This window comes from Peromyscus maniculatus, chromosome 6 (genome assembly GCF_049852395.1).
Source record: "Peromyscus maniculatus bairdii isolate BWxNUB_F1_BW_parent chromosome 6, HU_Pman_BW_mat_3.1, whole genome shotgun sequence".
NCBI lineage: Eukaryota > Metazoa > Chordata > Mammalia > Rodentia > Cricetidae > Peromyscus > Peromyscus maniculatus.
The window spans coordinates 69,092,719-69,113,012 of NC_134857.1; the positions used below are offsets into that span (position 1 = coordinate 69,092,719).

The 20,294-nt window shown below is 42.1% G+C and overlaps 1 protein-coding gene and 1 non-coding gene across 2 annotated transcripts in view; both read left to right on the forward strand.

Moving 5' to 3' along the window:
- Khdc4 (KH domain containing 4, pre-mRNA splicing factor) overlaps positions 1 to 20,294 on the forward strand; it is a 31,655-nt gene that overhangs the window by 4,838 nt on the left and 6,523 nt on the right. The window contains exons 5-10 of the mRNA XM_006976367.4: positions 2,033 to 2,085; positions 2,394 to 2,557; positions 5,429 to 5,640; positions 7,735 to 7,795; positions 10,195 to 10,252; positions 10,483 to 10,736. Coding sequence (XP_006976429.1) covers positions 2,033 to 2,085; positions 2,394 to 2,557; positions 5,429 to 5,640; positions 7,735 to 7,795; positions 10,195 to 10,252; positions 10,483 to 10,736 — 802 coding nt within the window. The remainder of the gene's footprint in view (positions 1 to 2,032; positions 2,086 to 2,393; positions 2,558 to 5,428; positions 5,641 to 7,734; positions 7,796 to 10,194; positions 10,253 to 10,482; positions 10,737 to 20,294) is intronic.
- LOC121830630 (small Cajal body-specific RNA 4) lies at positions 2,901 to 3,028 on the forward strand. The gene has a single exon (XR_006073845.1).

Below are 20,294 nucleotides of genomic sequence, written 5' to 3' on the forward strand. Positions count from 1 at the left end.
ATCTAACTAGCTTCTAGTTAGCTGGCTTCCTCCTCGCTTTCCTCTTCTATGTGTGTGGGTGCACAAAGCCTTGTACAGGCACAAGGAGCCAGATTATCTTTTATATTTGAGCAGTGTCTCTGACTGAAACCGAGGCTTAACATTTATGGTTAGGTTGGCTGGCCAGCAAGCTCCTGAGATTTACCTATCTCCGTCTCAACTCTGGAATCATAGGTACAGGTACTAATTTCGAGCTTTTTTGTGGGTGCTAGGAAGTTGAATTCAGGCTTTCTTGCATCTACAACAAGCACTCTTACACACTGGGGCGGCCATTTTTTCCAGCCTTACAATTTTTTTAGATCAGGCTCTCTTTGTAGCCCATTTGATGGTAGTCAACCTCAGACTGATGTGATCTTTTTACCTCAGTCTTTTGAGTGCTGGAATTATAGTTATAAACAACCACACCTGACTTATTTTGTTTTTTAATTTAATTTATGTTTGTGCGAGCTTGTCTGTCTGCACCGTGTGTAGGCAAGTCCCTATAGGGCCAGACAGGAGCGTCAGAGTCTCTGGAAGCAGTTTGTAGGCAGTGTGAACAGCGGGTCCTCTGAAAGAGCAACAGCCGCTCTTACCTGTTGAATAGTCTTTTCAGTCTCTGACGGTTTTTGTTTTGTCTTTCAAGACGAGATTTTTCTGTAACCCCAGCTGTGCTGCAGCTAGCTCTGTAGACCAGGCTGGCCTCAAACTCAGATCTGCCTGCCTCTGCCTCCCGAGTGCTGGGAATAAAGGTGTGTGCACCATCATCCCTGGCTCAGTCTCTTACTTTTTACTTGAAGACATTTTGCTGAGTTGCCGAGGCTGATGTCAGACTTGTAGTCCTCCTGTCTCTTAGTGTTACATGGATTAGAGGTGTATAATGAAACGCAGCATCAGTTATCTTTGAGCAATGAGAATAGCTGTAGTCTGGCACTTGAGAGGTGGAGGCAGGAAGATTGCCATGAGTTTGAGGCCTGTCTGGGGGACATATGGAGACCCTGCCTCAAGAAACAAATAACAAAATTAAAGAATAGATTTCTAAAATTGAGGCGTTTCGTTTTGTTTGGTTGGGTTTGATAAGGGTCTCAGCTCAGACTGGCTTTGCTGACCATGAACTTCTGACCCCCTGCCTCTACTGCTATGACAGGTACGTGATCATACCCAGTTTATGCAGTTGTGAGGGCTTCAAGCATGCTAGGAAATTAACTAACAGCAGGCCCTTTTAAGTGCTGCAAATTAGAACTGATGACCCATTTTACTGTAGTGTTCTTTTTTTAATAATTTATTTAACTATTTTTAAGTGTGTTGGTATGAAGGTGTGAGGTCTCGTGGAACTGGAGTTGTGAGCTGCCATGTGGTGCTGGGAATTGAGCCCAAGTCCTCTGGAAGGGCAGCTAGTGCTCTTAACTGCTGAGCCATCTCTCCAACCCTTAACTAGGTTTTGACCAGTTCAGGATCAACCTTTTTGTATGTTCATGTGTGCGTGTGGGTGTGACTAACAACCTTAGTTATTCCTCTGAAGCTGTGTTACTTGTTTTGAAATGTGTTTATTTTATGTATGTGAGAGTTTTTCTTTCATATATGTTGTGTACAGGAGCTGAGAACCAAACTGCAAAAGCTGGAAGTTCTTCCTCCCCTCCCCAGATAGGGTTTGTTTGTGGAGCTCTGGGTGTCCTAGAGCTCACTGTAGATTAGGCTGCCCTTGAACTCACAGATATTCATCTGCTTCTGCCTCGTGAGGCCTGGGATTAAAAAATAAATAAATAAATAAACCAAACCACCATGCCTGGTTCCAGTAGCCATTTTCAAAGGCAGGTTCTCTGCTGGCCTGGACTTCCGTAGGCCAGGCTGGCTGACCAGTGAGCCTCCCAGGGTTTCCCTCCTCTACTTTGTCAGTACTAGAATTGCATACCTGGTTTTTGAAAAGTGGGTTTAAGGGACCAAACTCAGGTCTTTCCTTTACCAACTGATCTGTCTCCACAGCTCTGGGATCAATCTTTTATATTTCTTTCTCTAGGGATCGTCCATTGTATCTTCATGTTCAGGGGCAGACACGGGAGTTAGTAGACAGTAAGTATTTGGCTCATGTGTGACTTCTCAGTACAAAACTTGTAAATATCAAAACGATGACAACATCAATGTACTGTCCTTGATAACTGCTCTTTACTGTTTATGAATTTCATCAGTGGTATATGAGGGTTTAGAGGGGTGGGGGCAGCATATTTGTGTAATCTGAAAATTGAATTGAGGTTTATGTAAATGAACATTGGCCTGTGTTTATACACTAGTCAATTCATTCTTTGGTATGGTTAGTTTATTACTGAGCTGTATTTCCAGCCCCCTTGTGTAGTATCTTACTGTCTGTAATTTTCCCCTAGGAGCTGTAAACCGAATTAAAGAAATAATCACGAATGGAGTGGTGAAGGCTGCCACAGGGACAAGTCCAACTTTTAATGGTGCAACAGTCACTGTCTACCACCAGCCAGCTCCCATTGCTCAGCTGACTCCTGCTATTAGCCAGAAGCCTTCCTTCCAGTCAGGAGTAGGTTTTGGTCGTTAGTTCTACAAAAATGTCTATACGGAATAATACATAGTAAGAGAAACAATGCCGAAGTTCCACCCTGAGAATTACCTGCTTTTTTCTTTTTTTTCTTAATACGTATTTCTTGAGGCAGGGTCTTCTGTAGTTCTGGCTGTCTGGGTTTTGGAATTGAAAGCATGTAAGCTAGGCTGCTGTTGGTATTCTAAAATGTTGTGGGCTATCTAATGTCCTCTAAATACATATCTTCAGAATGATAGGATTTAAAAGGGGTCTTGGTAGGTCCAAGGGTATACATACTGTGTAGTGTAAAGATGGTGTTTTACGTTGCATTTAAAAGCTGACAGTTGGAGGACCAAGAAGGCTGAGTCTGATGAAGCAAGACTTTGCTGATACACTCCTCCTAGACAAAGGGGTGGTGAGAGCAGCCCTTTTCGGAGAAACCCACAGGGCGGACTGTACTACCCAACATTGCCTGTACTGTCTTTGCAAATTTTTTTTTTTTAATTTAACATCTATTGAAGAGAAGTGGGTATGCTTACTCAACACTATTCTGGTGTGTGTGTGTGTGTGTGTTTATGTTTACTTACTGACTAGAATAATTTATTTTGTAGGTGAGGGAGGTAGATAGGTACATGAGCATGAAAGGTTTGAGGTTTTGTAGTTTTGTATTGCTAATTTGGTAAAGCAGGGCTTTAAATAGGCTAGGCAAATACTCTTACCCTTAGCTATACTTTTGTTACCATAAGTTCTCATCAGGTACCCCAGACTAGCTCAGCAACCTTGACTTCTGTTGCTTCTGCCTCCTCCTAAGTGCTAGAATAGGTGCCACCATGCTTGTTTGTTTTTAATGCATTGCTGGGGTCAAGCCAAGTCTTCATGCATGCTGGGTTACCACCCTGCTAACTGCTATATCCCCAGCCCCACAAATCTAATCTTTATTAAGATGCGGCTTTAGAGCCGGGTGTGGTGGCATACACCTTTAATCCCAGCACTCTGGAGTCAGAGGCAGGTGGATCTACTGAGTAAGTTCCAGGACAGCCAGGACTACACAGAGAAACCCGTCTTGAAAAACAAACAAACAAAAAACCCCCAAAGATATAGGGTCTTAGAAGTTGCTAGCTGTATTTGAACTCACTATGTAACAAAGAATGACAAGAAACTTATGATCCCCCTGCTTCCACCTCCATGTCAGGAATTGTCACCATATGCTACCATGTCCTATTTATGTGGTGCTAGGCAAGCATTCTACCAATCAGGCTACATTCTTAGACACTAGAACCTCCTTGAAAGCTGGGCATATGGCTCAGGCCTTTTTCTAGTTAGTATGCTGTTGCTATGAGAAACATGACCAAAAGCAACTTGAAGAAAGGGTAAATCTCAGCTTTCAGGTTATATTCCATCATGGAACGATGCCAAGAGAGAAAGTCAAGCAGGAGCTTGAAGCAGGAACCCGTGGAGGAATGCTGCTCACTGGTTGGCTGTCGTAGCTTGCTCAGCTTCCTCCCTCCCCTTCTTCCCTCCTTCCCTCTTTTCCTTTCTCTCCTTGCTTTCTGTTTTTTTTTCTTCCTGAGATAAGGTTTCTCTATATAACAGCCCTGGCTGTCCTGGATCTCACTCTGTAGACCAGGCTGGCCCCAAACTCACAGATCCGCCTGCCTCTTCCTCTTGAGTTCTGGCATTAAAGGTGTGCACCACCACTGGCTGACTCTCCCTTCCTTTTTTATATATCTAAAATATGTTCACTAGGATGGTTCCCACTCATTTTGAGTTTAGTGCTGCTTTCTCCTGAGGAGCATCGGTCTGTCAGCTTTGATTTTCCTCCTGTAGTCTGACAGAAGACCGTGGAGCAGCCAACACACAAGACTACTGTTTGTGCATGGCTAAAGACCATGGGGATTTGATAGCATCCTGGGTATTTCCCATCCATAAAGTAGGAATCGGGGCTCTGCACCAGGTACTGCTTCTTTTGTTTCCTCTTCTGGAAGGGATGATGGAGAGCCTTTTGTGAGAGGCACGGTCTTAATTCACTGCCAGAAAAGCTCAGCTTCCCCCCCCCCCAACTTCCTTTCCAAGGTCTTAGTATATAGCTCTGGCTATCATGGAAGTTTAGTGGGCCAGGCTGGCCTTGAATTTGCAGAGATCATCTGCTTCTGCTTCCCTGAATGTTGGGATTAAAAGCATATGCCATCACAATGGGCTCAGCTATTCTTTTTTGTTTTTGTTTGTTGGTTTTGGTTTTGGTTTTTTGAGACAGGGTTTCTCTGTGTAGCCTTGCGCCTTTCCTGGAACTCACTCTGTAGCCCAGGCTGGCCTCGAACTCAGAGATCCTCCTGCCTCTTCGTCCTGAGTGCTGGGATTAAAGGTGTGCACCACCACTGCCTGGCTTCAGGTATCTTTAACACAGTGCAGTTCTACCTGCCTAGGGTTGGGTTTTCTGCATCAATTAACAATCAAGAAAATGTCTTATAGAATGCCCATAAGCAGTCTGATAGAGGCAACTCTTAAATTGAGGTTCCCTCTTCTGAGGTATGTCAAGTTAACTATTAGCAGCCACAAGTCTAACTTTGACCATGAGTCTAACCTTGATCAACTTGGTGTAAACACACCATTGTTAAGTTTCCTTAAGAGGCTGAGGGAAGAGGTTTGAGATTATGAGGCCAGCCTAGGCTGCATAGGGAATTTCAGGACAACTGATCCGTGGCTTCACCTTTTCTCTAAAAGGTAATCTTGTAGATTATGATAGAAATTTTGATCCATGTGGAAGTGATCCTAAGTATATACAGGATTATACTACTTTATATAATAGTTTTCTACAAGCTTATTTTCATTATTGTTCCTCTATACTAATCAAAATATTCTGTTCTCTTACAGATGCATTATGTTCAAGATAAATTGTTTGTGGGACTAGAACATGCTGTGCCCACCTTCAGTGTTAAGGAGAAAGTGGAAGGTCCAAACTGCTCCTATCTGCAGCACATTCAGATTGAAACAGGTGCCAAGGTCTTCTTACGAGGCAAGGGTTCAGGCTGCATTGAGCCAGCATCAGGCCGAGAAGCGTTTGAACCCATGTATATTTATATCAGGTATGGATAAGAGCAGAGAACTTACAAATCCTCCTCAATACAGGCTGGGCTACTTCCTAAAGAACAAGAGAAAATAGACTGTAATAATGGGAAATTCTGGTGTGGTGAAGGCCTGTAATCCTTGCACTCAGATGTGGAAACAGGAGAATCAGGATTCCAAGGTCATCTTAGTGTATGTGATGTCTTGTAACTCTTTATAACTAGTTAATAGAAATAACTGAATTATTGGAACTGGGAAGATGGTTCCCCAGTTATGAGCACTTGGTGTTCTCCCTGAGAACATGGGTTTTGTTCCTAGCGCTCAGGTAGAATGGATTATATCCATCTGTAAACTGAGTTCTGGGGGATATGCCTTCAGCCTCTGAAGGCACCTGTACACGAACATACCTACATTTTTTTCTTTCTTTTTTGTTGGAGACGGTTTCTCTGAGTAAATAGCCCCAGCTGTCCTAGAACTCACTCTGTAGCCCAGACTGGCCTCAGAGTGAGACAGATCTGTCTACCTCTGCCTCCTGAGTGCTGGGATTAAAGGCAGGGGCCACCACCACCCAGCGCACCTACATATAATGAATATGCATTAATGACGCATGTATATAATCTTAGAATTTAGGATAGCTTGGGTTGGACAGGTGGCTCGGCAGTTAAGAACACTGGCTGTTCTACAGGACAGGGTTTGATTCCTAGCACCAAAATGGTGGCTCACAACAGTCTGACTCAAGTCCCCCTTGGGTCAACACCCTCTTTTTGGCCTCCACAGGCAATTCACATATTTAGTACAAAGATCTATACAGACAAAACACTTTCATGCATAAATTAAAAATAAAGGAACCTATTCTTAAAAATTTTTTTAAAAGTTGAATTAGTAGGGTTAATTGTGGGTTGTGCGATGGTGGCACACACCTTCAATCCCAGCACTCTGGAGGCAGAGGTAGGCGGATCTGTCTGAGTTTGAGGCCAACCTGAGCTACAGAGTGAGTTCTAGGGCAGCCAGAGCTGTTAGAGAAACTGTGTCTCAGAAAACAAAAACAAAAAAAAAAGAAGGGTTAATTGTGGCTTTAGCATTCAAGTCTTTGGGTTCTATTCTGTGATTATAAAGACCTTGGTGGTGGTCCTGAGGTTTGAATTGAGGGCTTCTTAGGTGTCAGGCAAACACTCTGCTAGTATACTACAGACCATGCCTGTCAGTGATTTAAACCTCTTCTGATAGTACTGTGCTATTTGCTGGGGATAGGGCTGAGGTGGTATTTCTTGAGACAAGGTCGCTCTACATGGCCCTGACTGTCCTAGAACTCAGTCTACACCAGGTGGGCCTGCCTCCAGAGTGCTGGGATTAAAGGCATGCATCAGCACCACACCTGTCTTAAGCTGTTTTATTTTAATGTTTAAACAGGATTTCATGTAGATTGTACTCATCTTGAATTTATCATGTAGTCCAGGGTGACTGAATTTCTGATCTTCCTGTCTCTACCTTCCAAGTGCTAAAATTATGAGTGACACCAGAATCAGTTTTTCTCTTCCCCTCCTCTCTTTTCTTTTTTGTGTTTAAATGTTTTGCCTACTTGTGTGTATTTGTACTTTGTACCTGGTGCCAGAGGAATCCAGAAGAGAATACCGAATCACCTGGAACTGGAGTTAAGGATGGTTGTGAACTACTATGTAGGTTCTGGGAATCAAACCCAGGTCTTCTGGAAGAGCAGTAACTGCTCTTAACTGCTGAACCGTTTCTCAAGCCCCAACCCCCCATTGTCTCTTTATATCAAAATGTACCATTATCCGAGAAGGGTACTATAAAATATATGTGGCAATGGTATATTAGTTATAACTTAAAAGACTTATTTTGCTAAGCATGTGTGGTGTTGTATCCACTTAATACTAGCACTTGGGATGCAAAGGCTGACTTACATAGTTCCAGGACTGTCGGGGCTACATAGTGAGACTCTGTTTCAAAATGACAAAACAAACCAACCAAATAAGGCCTTATGTTTGTGTTCCTTTTAAGTGGCTTCAGAGGGCTAGATTTGAGCTATAATGTGTACAATAGCATAGAAAGAGAAAATGAGACTTTTGATTTTGTGGTTTATTCTTTATTTGTAGTCATCCCAAACCTGAAGGCCTGGCTGCTGCCAAGAAGCTCTGTGAGAATCTCTTACAAACAGTGAGTTTGTGTGTATGGCTGGGGATTGAAATCAGGGTACCATGTGTACAATTATGGACTCTAGCACTGACCTAAAACCAGCTCCTCCTGGACATGATCTTTAAAAAGTAAATTAAGATGTATTATAGTTGCATTAAATTGTAATTAAGCTATGTTAAAACTTAACTGTAAGCCAGGCCTTGGTGGCACATGCCTTTAATCCCAGCACTCTGGAGGTAGAGGCAGGCAGGTGTATCTCTGATGTGCTAAAGTCTACATTACGTATAGTGATGCTGACTGTACTGGCTAATTCAACTCCATGTAAGGTAGAGTACTAGAGGGGGGAGGGAGCCTCAATTGAGAAAATGCCTCTATGAGATAGGACTGGAACGCCAGGCGGTGGTGGCGCATGCCTTAGTCCCAGCACTCTGGAGGCAGAGACAAGTGGATCTCTGTGAGTTTGGGGCCAGCCTGGTCTACAGAGCGGGTCCCAGGACGGGCTCTAAAGCTACACAGAGAAACCCTGTCTCGGAAAAAAAACACAACAACAACAACAACAACAAACACCAAAAAAGGGAGGGGGCTAGAGAACGATAGGACTGTAGGACATTTTCTTAATTAGAGATTGATGGGGGAAGGCCCAGGCCATTGTGGATGGTGCCATCCCTGGGCTGCTGGGTTTTATGAGAAAGCAGGCTGAGCAAACCATTAGGAGAAAATCAGTAAGCAGCTCCCCCCATGGCCTCTGCATCAGCTCCTGCCTCCAGGTTCCTGCCCTGCTTGAGTTCCTGTCCTGACTTCCTTCAAAGATGAATAGTGATAATGGTAGTGTAAGCCAAATAAACCCTTCTGGTAATTGTATATGATCAGAGCAATGGAAACCCTAACTAAGACACTGACCATGGCAGTCATTTAACATGGAATGTTAGACTAGTGTTTTTGATTATACAGACTATTTATGTAGCAAATGAGCACAAAGGAAAGTATGATAACAATGATTTCACTGGTTGGTGACAGTTGGGAAAATGTATTTAAGTTAGCCAAGTGTTGGCACACGTTTCTAATCCCAGTACTTGGGAAGTAGTGGCAGACAGATTTGTGTGCTCAAGGACAGTCTGTTCTACATAGCAAGTTCCAAGCTATCCAGAGTTGTACAGTGAGACCCTGTCTAATATAATAAAATAAAACACAAACAAAACGAAATGCACTTGAAGAAAATGGTAGATTTCATTACCAAATTATTTGAATAGGTTACTTATGTAAATACTGAAATTCTTTCAGCCTCTCTTGTATTCCAAATAAACTCCTAGTGAAAACCTCTAGAGGCTTTGAGGTTAAAAACACTGAGGCTCTTGAAAAGGATGCATGTTCCATGCACAACTACACGGTGGCTGAAAAGCATCTGTAAGTATGAACATGGTGCACATACATGCCGACAAAACAACTCATACACAGAAAAGAAATCTTAAATGCCTAAAACATTGAAACTGATGGTTATTTAAAGAAAACTACCAAACTTATGAGGTAACTATAGGTTTGCAATAACTATACTGTTACATCAGTTTTAGATACACTGGTGTGCTCTAGGCATACATTCTAGAGCTCTCACACTTATGACTCAAAGCTCTTACAGCACTAGAGTACTAGATGTTTCAGTCACTCGACCTTTCACTGAACCTGTAGTTTACCAGCTTGCCTGGACTAGCTGGCCAGTAACTTGTTCCCTGCCAGTGCTGGGGTCATACATCCCTGACTTGTTTTCTAATTTGAGTGCTGGGTTATCTAAACTCGGTCCCCAGTGCTTGCATAGCAAGATTCTCACCCAGAGCCCTCAGCCCTAAATTCATTTTACTTGATAAACAAATAACCTTAGGGCTCCTTTAGTAGCACCTAATGGGGGTGGGGGTGGTACATTGGTTGTGCACATGCAAAGGACCAATTGGGGAAAAGACTTAATACTTGTTGTTTTTTTTGTTTTTTTGAAACAAGGTTTCTCTGTGTGTAGCCGTGGTTGTCTTGGAACTTACTATGTAGACCAGGCTGGCCTTGAACTCATAGAGATTCTCCTGCCTCTTCCTCCTGAGTGCTAGATTACTACCACACCTGGCAATAATTGAATTCTTACCATTTAGGCTAATAACTTGGAATTTTCATCATTTCTCTAATTCTGTGGGTCTCTGGATGATTTTGTGCCAGGATCGAGTAGTTTGAGTATTTGGGATTGTGGTTCTTGCTGATAGTTCCCTTAATTCCCTTTAGAACTTGGCTTAAGAGTTCCCTTAATTCATATTCATATCAGAGCATGGGGGAAATACTTTAATTCATTATTGCTTCGTTTTTTGTATATAATCATACCCCTATAAATGTGACATCACTTGGGGCCGGCCTTTATTAACTTCCATTTTATCCCACTTTTCCAGGTTCATGCCGAATATTCTAGATTTGTGAATCAAATTAATACTGCTGTACCTTTACCAGGTGTGTATGGCTTAAAGTGTTAAAATATTTTGGCAATGATAGTTATGGTTAAGTGTGATCCTTGAGGCTAGACTAGTTATGCCAGGACACTGGTGGTGGTCTCTTCAACTTAACGTAATTTAGAAAGTCATCCATGCCTCAGTGTTTATCTTCCTGGGTGTTGTTTAATAATCAGGTAAAATGTTTCATTTTGCTGCAGCTGATTAAACACTTTTTTTCTTCCCCCTCAGGCTATACACAACCCTCTGCTCTAAGTAGTATCCCTCCTCAACCACCATATTATCCATCCAATGGCTATCAGTCTGGTTACCCTGTTGTTCCCCCTCCTCAGCAGCCAGTTCAGCCTCCCTATGGAGTACCAAGCATAGTGCCACCAGCTGTTTCATTGGCACCTGGAGTCTTGCCAGCATTACCTACTGGAGTCCCACCTGTGCCAACACAATATCCGATAACACAAGTGCCACCTCCAGCTAGCACTGGCCAGGTAGGATACCAGCGTGTGCAATATGCTGTTGTTGAACTTCGGGAAAACTGGGGCAAGTGCTTTCTAGAAGTCAGTCCTATTCTGTGTTGTGCCCTGTTGTCTTTTGTGTCCCCACACCAACTGACTGAGGACCTTGGGTTGATACCTGTGTGCACCATCCTTAGTTTCCATGGTTTTGAGTCAGCTTCACAAGCCTTGCCCCCAACAGCTGTTTCAAGTGGGGATCATTGGCTTTCTTCATTTATTTTTTTAAGATCTATTTATTTATTATGTATACAGTGCTCGGCCTGCATGTGTGCCTGCACACCAGAAGAGGGCACCAGATCTCATTACAGATGGCTGTGAGCCACCATGTGGGTGCTGGGAATTGAACTCAGGACCTCTGGAAGAGCAGCCAGTGCTCTTAACCTCTGAGCCGTCTCTCCAGCCCTCATTGGCCCTCTGTACATACAGCACACAGTGACAGCTGTCTTCACTGGGGGCTGCACAGTCTGTGTCACAGGCACTGTGGTTGCTGCTGTCCAAAGCTGTAGAACATACCTCCTGAGTGTGAATTCAGTCTGTAATTACGATATGAGGGCAGGCCAGAGTGAGTTCCCTGCCCTTAGCTTATGATCACAAGGGCAAAGAACACTTGGGAGGCAGAAGCAGGTGGGTCTCTTCGAATTCAGGCCAGCAAGGACTACAAAAAAAAAAAAAAAGACAAATCCATCCAGGTTTTGTGCTTGGGATTTCAGTTTTGGGAAGGCAGAGACAGGTCAATCCTGGGGCCCGCTGGCTAACTTAGCTTACTTGGGGAGTTTCTGGTCAGCAAGAGACGGTGTGTCAAAAAAAAAAAAAAAAAAAAAAAAAAAAAAAAAAAAAAAAAAACCCAGGTGGAAGCTTGGGAGATGCTCAGTGGTTAGTGCTTTCGGGTCTTGCAGAGGACCTGCACACTAGACTGCGCACTCCTGCCTGTGATTCCATTCCAGGGGGTTTCAGCCTTTCCTACCTTGAATGTGTGTGGCCCAAGGGGTGGATTTGTCTGTGCAGCTGCCCACAGAGGCTGTTGAGGGGCTCACTATGAAGTTCTGACTCGCTCTGTAGATCAGGTTAGCCTTAAACCCACAGAGATCCGTCTGCTGCTGCCTCCTGCCTCTGAGTGCTGGATTAAAGGCGTGCGCCACCACCCACAGCTGTATAGTGCATAGTACTTTGGAATAGTTAAGCCTGTCCCCCCCAACCCCCCAAATCCTAGGCATCATACTCTTAGTCACTAGAACCAATTTATGCTTATTACAAATCCTTCTTCCCTAGGCTCTCAGCCTGAACAGTTTTTCGGTCAGTAGAAACCAAAGCTTCACCAGGCGGTGGTGTTGCACGCCTTTAATCCCAACACTTGCAAGGCAGAGGCAGGTGGATCTCTGTGAGTTCGAGGCCAGCCTGGTCTACAAAGCTAGTCCAGGCTCCAAAGCTAAAGAGAAACCCTGTATCAAAAAACAAAACAAAACAAAAAAGAAACCAAAGCTTCATTGTCACCTGGAAACTTTTCCCCAAAGTTTTGTTGTGTTTAAATGTGTTACTTGTTGTGAACTGTTAAAGATAATGAAGACATGCAACTTACTGGTTAGTGACCTTACAAATGATTAAATTTTTCAATGTGTTCAGAACTATCCTCGTGCTAAGTACAAGTATCATTCATTAGGGCAAGGTTTATTAAAAAGTAACAAAAAACAGATGGTTTGTTTAAAATCAGATATACTTACTTAATAGATGGTTCTTAAAATCCTCAGAACTATGCTTCATATAACATTTAAAGTGTTTAATTATTGATACAAAGCTTACTGTTGCTTTGTCTGTTTAACATCAGCATTAACAAAATAAGAAAATTTATCTTTATTACTAAAACTTAAAATTTTCATTCCTTTTATTTTTGGGGGTTTTGAGACAAGATTTCTCTGTGAAACAGCTGTGGCTGTCCTGGAACTCACTCTGTACACCAGGCTGGCCTTGAACTCAGAGATCCACCTGCCTCTGCCTCCTGAATGCTGGGATCGAAGCTGTGCGCTGCCGCTGCCACCACCACCCGGCAAAATTCATATTCTTGTACAATATAAAAAATTTAATAATAAAAATGTGAACAGGCTTAAGATGAATTAAAAAAAAGTAGTAAATTAAAATCCAAAAGATTTGAAAATATTAAGAAATATTTAATAAATAATTAATGGTTTAAAAATGCAAACATAATTACATGTTTCTTAAAATCCCTTGAAGGCCAAAGGGGATTAAACCAAAAATGCATTCAATAGAAATTGGATGATTTGAAAGTTTTCTCCTAAAATAATTGTTTTGGTACAGCCTAAAAGTCTTTTACATCAGACTATCTATTAAATACTAAAAACTTAAAGCCTTCTAACAAATTCTTCCTCTGTGAAACTGTTAGACTTCAATATTGTTCACGTTTTTATTTCATTTGCAGTATCAGATGGATATGTATTTTAATGCTTGTGTAGTAAAACTTCGTTGTTTTTTCCTTCAGGATTTTCTGATTATTTCTCAGGTACTTCTAAATATCCTATCACCTAGTAAAAAAGTCTTCTTGAGCTCAAAATTAAAATTGTCCTAGCTGGGCAATTAACCATTGTTAATTTTTGTTTTTAAGTTTTTTTAAAAATAATTTATTTTATTATTATGTGCATTGGTGTTTTGCCTGCATGTATGTCTGTGTGAGGGTGTTAGATCTTGGAGTTACAGACAGTTTTTAGCTGTCATGTGGATGCTGGAAATTGAACCTGGGTCCTCTGGAAGAGTAGTCAATGCTCTTAACTGCTGAGCCATCTCTCCAGCCCTTGTTTTTAGGTTTTATGCTTGCCCTTGGTCTGATAAATGATCAGACTCTGGCAAGAATGGTAATTAAAAGAGGCCTACAAAAGCCTATCCTCTTTTAAAGCCATTATTTTATACAATATAAAGGCATTATTTTATTCTAAGACTCTAATGCATAATTAGTAATGTGTAGACATCAGCTTGACACCTGGAACTCCAGCTGTCTTTGGCCTTCTCTGCTCTCAGGTATAAAGAAATCTGTACTAAAATTTACTAAGGGCATGCTTAATATCTCCTCCTATCTGTCCGCTTCAGAGCACAGTTACAGGTGTGACATAGGACTCGGGGGGCTCCAGAAAACTACCATTATATTATACATGGAATTACACATTTTCTCTCTAGGACCCTTACAACTAGCAAAGGGTTTAATAAGTTTTACAATTATAAAATGTTAGTTGTACCTGGATGTGGTGGCGCATGCTTATGATCCCAGTATTTGGGAAGTAGAGGCAGGTGAATCTCTGTGAATTTGAGGCCAGACTTGTCTACAAAGCAAGTTCCAGGACAGCCAGGGCTGTTAACACAGAGAAACCCTGTCTCAAAAAACAAATAAATAAACAAAAAATTATATCATGTTACTAAAAAAAAAATCTCTTATTATCCATAGGGTAAAACTATTCTGGAACACTATAAATAGTTAATTAAAAGATACATGGCTACACCCACCTATATCTCCAAATACTGTTCTGTACTTTTAGTTTACATTTAAAGTTTTTTTTTTGCTGTGGAGGGAAAAGGCCCGTGTGCACACATAGATAAGCCCTGGAGAAACCAGGAAAAGTTCATCATGCAGGCTTGTCTCTTCAAAGGAAGATGTTACCTGTCTTCCTCCCAGAACGCTGGGAAAGGATGTAGTGTAGCAGGAATCTTAAAAGTTCTTATTAATAAAATCAAACCTGAGGCGAGTTATTGGGGTCCATGCTGGTAGATCAGAGAGACAGAACAAGCCACAGCTAACCTCACCTGGTCAACTTCTCAGCTGGTCTTGTTTCCTCCGACTGGAAGCCTCTGAGTCCTCATCTGGAATGGGTCTCAGCTGAATTACTGCTCAAAAGCCTGAAGCTTAACCAGGACAAATGCTTAACCAGCCAAAAAACTTCTAGTTTCTGGTCCTCACGCCTTATATATCTTTCTGCTTTCTACTACCACTCCCTGGGATTAAAGGCTGGCTTTCTGGGATTAAAGGCGTGTGTCACCATGCTTGGCTATTTCCAATGTGGCCTTGAACTCACAGAGATCCAGAGGGATTTCTATCTCTGGAATGCTAGGATTAAAGGTGTGAGTGCCACCATTTTCTAGCCTTTGTATTTAGTGGCTGTCTGTTCTCTGACCCCAGATAAATTTATTAGAGTACACAATATTTTGGGGAACACAATACCACCACAATGTAGTTTACAACCTGGCAGTCCTTTGCCCTCTGTAGGGTCAAGCTTCACCTATATCCCCAGAATATCATTTTGTTTATCCTAGAATGTCGCCCTTAACTATCAAGTATTTCTTCTCAGTACTTAATACCCTTCCTATGAGAGATACCAGCTGTATTTACTACAGCCAAAGTAACTTCTGAGTTAACGTAGGGCCAGGCCAGTCATGGCCCACAGGCATTATTAATGTTTTCCTCATTCTCCCTGGACCCTTATCTTGAGCATAGTTTCTGATTCAACAGTACACATGTATGGAAGAAGCCGTAAGTGCTTTGTAGTGCTTCAGTGAAAACATGTCTTAAGCTCTGTTGTACTCGTACTCACGGGACTGAGTTAATTGTCATCAGGAAACTTTTTCTCAGAATTGTGCAGTGCTTAAATATGGCTAAAATATACCTGCTAACTAAGTGAAGCTGGACCAAGTTTTATTCTTACATCACCCAGATTGTTTCCCTGCTGGCTGTGACGCTTTCAGGGATTCCCTCAATCCTCACATTCCACTTTAAAGGGTAATGTTTTTTGCTCCCCAAAACCATTTTTCCCTAAAGGAGACACATCTTAGTGTATATGATAGATGGAAAGGTCTAGAGACTAATCAGTGGAAAGGCTCTGATGTTCTTTTAACATTAGGGAGAAGTTATGCTTGTTTATTTCCAGAAAACGAACGAAGTCTCAGATGATTCCCACTTCAGTCCATCTGACCAGGGTAGTATCCCAGAGTCCCCTAGACAACTGAAAATGTGCTAAGATAGATGAAAAACCCATCCAGAGGAATTGCCCCAAAAGAAAGAGTGGATGGCTTGTGGAGATATCAAGACTAATTTAGCAAGCTAAGACTTTGGGGAAATAGCAAGGATACAATACTGCTGACCCCAAAATGGTGCTGTTAGTTTTACTCATTGTATTGCATGTTAATGCTCAGCTTGCCAGTGCAGAGTGCTGATGCCTTTTGTCAGGGTGTCAGAAACCTGTCCAAGACTGGGGTTGCGTGAGGAGTCCTGTGACCTCAGTATCTTCAAAAACACAATTTTCCTTGTATTATGCTGTCTTGCCCCTACCAGATGTAGTGGATAGGGGTGAGTTTACCTCAGATCATTCTTTACAACTTGCTATTGTTATTTATGTGTGGTTTGCTCTTGTAGTTGTACACTTTACTGATGGGACTCCTCTTAACCCTCAGAACTTGTCTAATGCTCTGAATAGAGTTGGCTATTGATGAAATTTTAGTCCACTTCATTTTTAGGATCCACTCTTCCAGATCCCCAGATCTTCCAGATCCAGTGGTAAACAAGTGGCACCCAGAATAGGGACCTGAAGGCAGCTATGAGCTAAAAACGTTGGGACCCTAAAAAATAGGTGAGACTATGGAGGCAGAAACCAAAGGAAGCCTTTTCCTTGAGTTGAGATTGTGTATCATTTTAAACAGGAGCAGCACAAGTAATAAAGTCACTGCTACTAGATTGCTTATCTACCAGTTATCTTACAACTGCTACCAGTTGTTTATGATTATAATGCCTGGTTTCCAGAGGAAGGAACTTTAAATGAGGAAGTATGGGATAGGGTCCAAAAGAATATTGAAAAGGTTCAATTCTGGGTCAATTGCGCATTAATTCCGACTTATATCACAATGCTTAGGAAAGGTAAGGAGGATATTAAGAGAAAGAGATGAAGCCAGGCAGTGGTGGTGCACGCCTTTAATCCCAGCACTTGGGAGGCAGAGCCAGGCGGATCTCTGTGAGTTCGAGGCCAGCCCGGTCTACAAAGCGAGTTCCAGACAAGGCACAAAGCTACACAGAAAAACCCTGCCTCGGAAAAAAAGAGAGAGAGAGAGAGAAAGATGGATGATTTCTTGAATGACTATAAACTGGATGGTCAAACCTCAAAATTGGTAAGAAGAGACAAATAAGATTTTTCCTGTTCAGGAAAAATACAAAATAAAACCAACACCTTTGATAGCTATGTCAGTGATGACTCCGTCAGCCCCCCCTTTTTTTGTTTATGTTTGTTTTTGTATTTGTTTCACCGTGTAGCCCTGGCTTTCCCAGAACTCTGTAGAGGAGGCTGGCCTCGAACTCACAGAGATCCACCTGCCTGTGCCTCCCAGGTGCTGGGATTAAAGGCTGAGCTATCACCATCTGGCTCCCTCAGCTTTCATACTGGAGCCTCCTTTATATATGTATCCTCCATTGACTGAAATGACTTTGAAGCATGTCGTTAGGTATTTGATAATCCTGTCTTAAATTCACTCCACTTCCAAATGAGAATTTGGAAGAGCTTATGGTAATGCTAAATTTACAGCCTCAGCAAGCTAGAGCACGAAATTTGTTTCCTAATTCCTCCCTGGCCTCATGAGCTGCACTTGCCATTTTCTATGCACTAGCCAGTCTATTTAAAATTGTAGGACAGTCAGCACTGGATGGTCTCATGTATTCCCTTGAGAGGCAGGAACTTTTGTATGGACTTGGTCCTTGCTGTATTATACTACCCTTAAGTAATAGTTTTTTAAGAGTGATATAGAACTCAATGGATTTTCAAATTTGATTTGCAGATTACTATGGAAGGATAGGAAATCATTATCCAGCCATGGGATTTTCATACAGGACCTGAATTTGTGATTACAAAAATTATCCAACCTTCTCCCATTCCACAGGCAGATGGATACTTCTGTTCTTGATGGTTCATCTAAGGGTATAGGAGGGACTCATCAATCTAGTAATATTTTCTGCTCCGCTCAGCAGGTGGAACTGGCTGTTTTGGTTCATATATTATGGTTATCTCATAAACCTTAAATATCGTTTCCAATTCTGCTTATGTTGTAGGATTATTTCCAGCAATAGACTCCTACTTGAGTATACTCTAACCTCCCTGGTGTGATTGCAGGAAGAAATGAGCAGGCTGATGCGTTAACCTACCCTGTTTTTGCTTCTCCAGAAGAAAATTGGGAGGGGTGTGCATCTGTCATTGCAGATGGATCCACTGAAACATTTGGGATTCCTCTTCTGCTCCTCTGGACCTGGCCATCAGAGACAAGGCAGAGGGCAAGGAGGCAGTGGAAGTCACCAGAAAGATAGCAGACCTCCAGCTAAAGGGCAGAAGATGTTGACCATTTCAGAAGTTCCACTGGGGTCGAGTTGGGCCCTGTATGCCAGGGGAGAACTTGTTCTAGGAAACGCACAGGGCCCTGTGTCCCCCGAGAATCTTTTCTGGTGACCTGTGTGTCTGCTGTGAGTGCCTCTGGGCATGTGTATTGATCTCATGCTCATGTTCCTCCTCCTCCTCCTTTGCTTCAGCTTGTAGATGGGTGGATTCAGGTCCTGTCATTTTCACTAGTGACTCTGCTTATGACTGGACCTTGGGACTGTAGTACACTCATTCACCTGAAGAAGGAGCTGCATTTAATCTTTCACTGGAATTTGAATCACTTCCCATTTGCACGGGACATTATAACATTTGTGTTCCTATTAAAGGCAAAAATGGGCTTATGTTCTAAAAGAGACCAGAACTATTAATTATATGGATCTCTTTTTCAAGCTATTCTAGATTTTTCTGATCAATATAATGTAAGCAATAACTAAACATAGGTTATAAACAATGGCAAAGCATCACACATAGTACTTCCACTGTTATAATAATATTCAATATGCTTACTTATTGTATACTCAGCATCAAATGACAGATTTATCTACAACTTCTTAAAACCACTCTGGATTTCCTGCTATTAAAAATTAAAAAGGACGGTGGTGCATGTCTTTAATCCCAGCACTTGGAAGACAGAGGCATGTGAATTTCTGTGATTTTAAGGCCAGCCTGGTCTACAAAAAAGTTACAGGACAGCTAGGGCGGTTATACAGAGAAACCACGTCTTGAAAAAAAATTAAAAATTAAAAAAAAATAAAAAGGGCTAGGCAGTGGTGGCAGACGCCTTTATTTCCAGCATTTGCTAGGCAGAAGCAGGTGGATCTCCAGGTTTAGAGGCCATCCTGGTGTACATAATAGTGAGTTCCAGCACAGCCAGGGCAACACAGAGAAACCTTGTCTCAAAAAACATACAATAAAAAGGAGGGCGATGTTAGAACACAGTCTAAGAATGGAGCTGTATGAAGACTTCTAAGTGCTTGTGAGAAAACGTGGAGAGACCAACAGTCTTGTGACCTCAGTTTCTTAACAGAGAATTGTTTTTGTATTATGTTTTAATGCCCTCCCAGGTGTAGTGGATAGGAGTGAGTTTATTTCAGATTATTACAACTGGCTGTTGTTTGTTGATGTGCCTCCATGGAAAACCATTTGTACCACATGAAGCTTATCTGTCATGTGCAGCTTGTCTAACACATGATGCTTGTCCTTGTGATTGAACACTCTTCTCATGTGAGTCCTTAATCCTCAGAGTATAAATTGTCTGGTGCTCTGAATAGAGTTGGCTATTGCATGGGATTTAGTCTGCTTCATTTATCAGATCCATTCTCCTAGGTCCCACTGCCCTAGAGCATTAAGGGGGAGGGATAAAGGCATACCTGTAATAGGAAACAGTGTAATATTGTTTTGCCACGCTAAGCATTGTCTTTATCCTTTAGGACCAGTTGTCTAGATAAAAGATGGTAATACAAATATTTAATCACTTAAAATCCAATAATATGGACTTTAGCATAACTAAGTACTCTTCTAAAAGTTCTGATAATGGGCCAGGTGGTGGCGGCAAATACCTTTAATCCCGGCACTCTGGAGGCAGAAGCAGGCAGATTTCTGAGTTCAAGGCCCACCTGGTCTACAGCATGAATGTCAGGATAGCCAGGCCTACACAGAGAAACCCTGTCTCAGAGGGCAAGAGGTAGGGGCACAAGTTCTGATCATGGAAACAATAGTTGTATAAAGATGAGAAAGGGAATACGTGATATATTGCTTATCAAAGTTGATATTTCTTTGTTTGTGTGAGGGTGCCAGAGCTTCTGGAACTTGAATTACAGTTAGTTGTGAGCTGTCATGTAGGTGCTGGGAATTGAACCTGGGTCCTCTGGAAGAGCAGCCTGTGCTCCTAACCTCTGAACCATCTCTCCAGCACCCCAAAGTTGATACTATTGTTTCTAGAATAACTCTGTCTATTCACAATGGTTTAGAAAATAACCTCTGGACAGCCAGGGCTTTACAAAGAAATCCTGTCTCCTCCCCTCACCCTACCCCCCACCTCCCCAAAAAAGAAAGGGAGAAATAACCTGGCTTCATTTGATACATGGCACTCAAGAAAATCTTTTGTAAGCCAGGGCGGTGGTGGTGC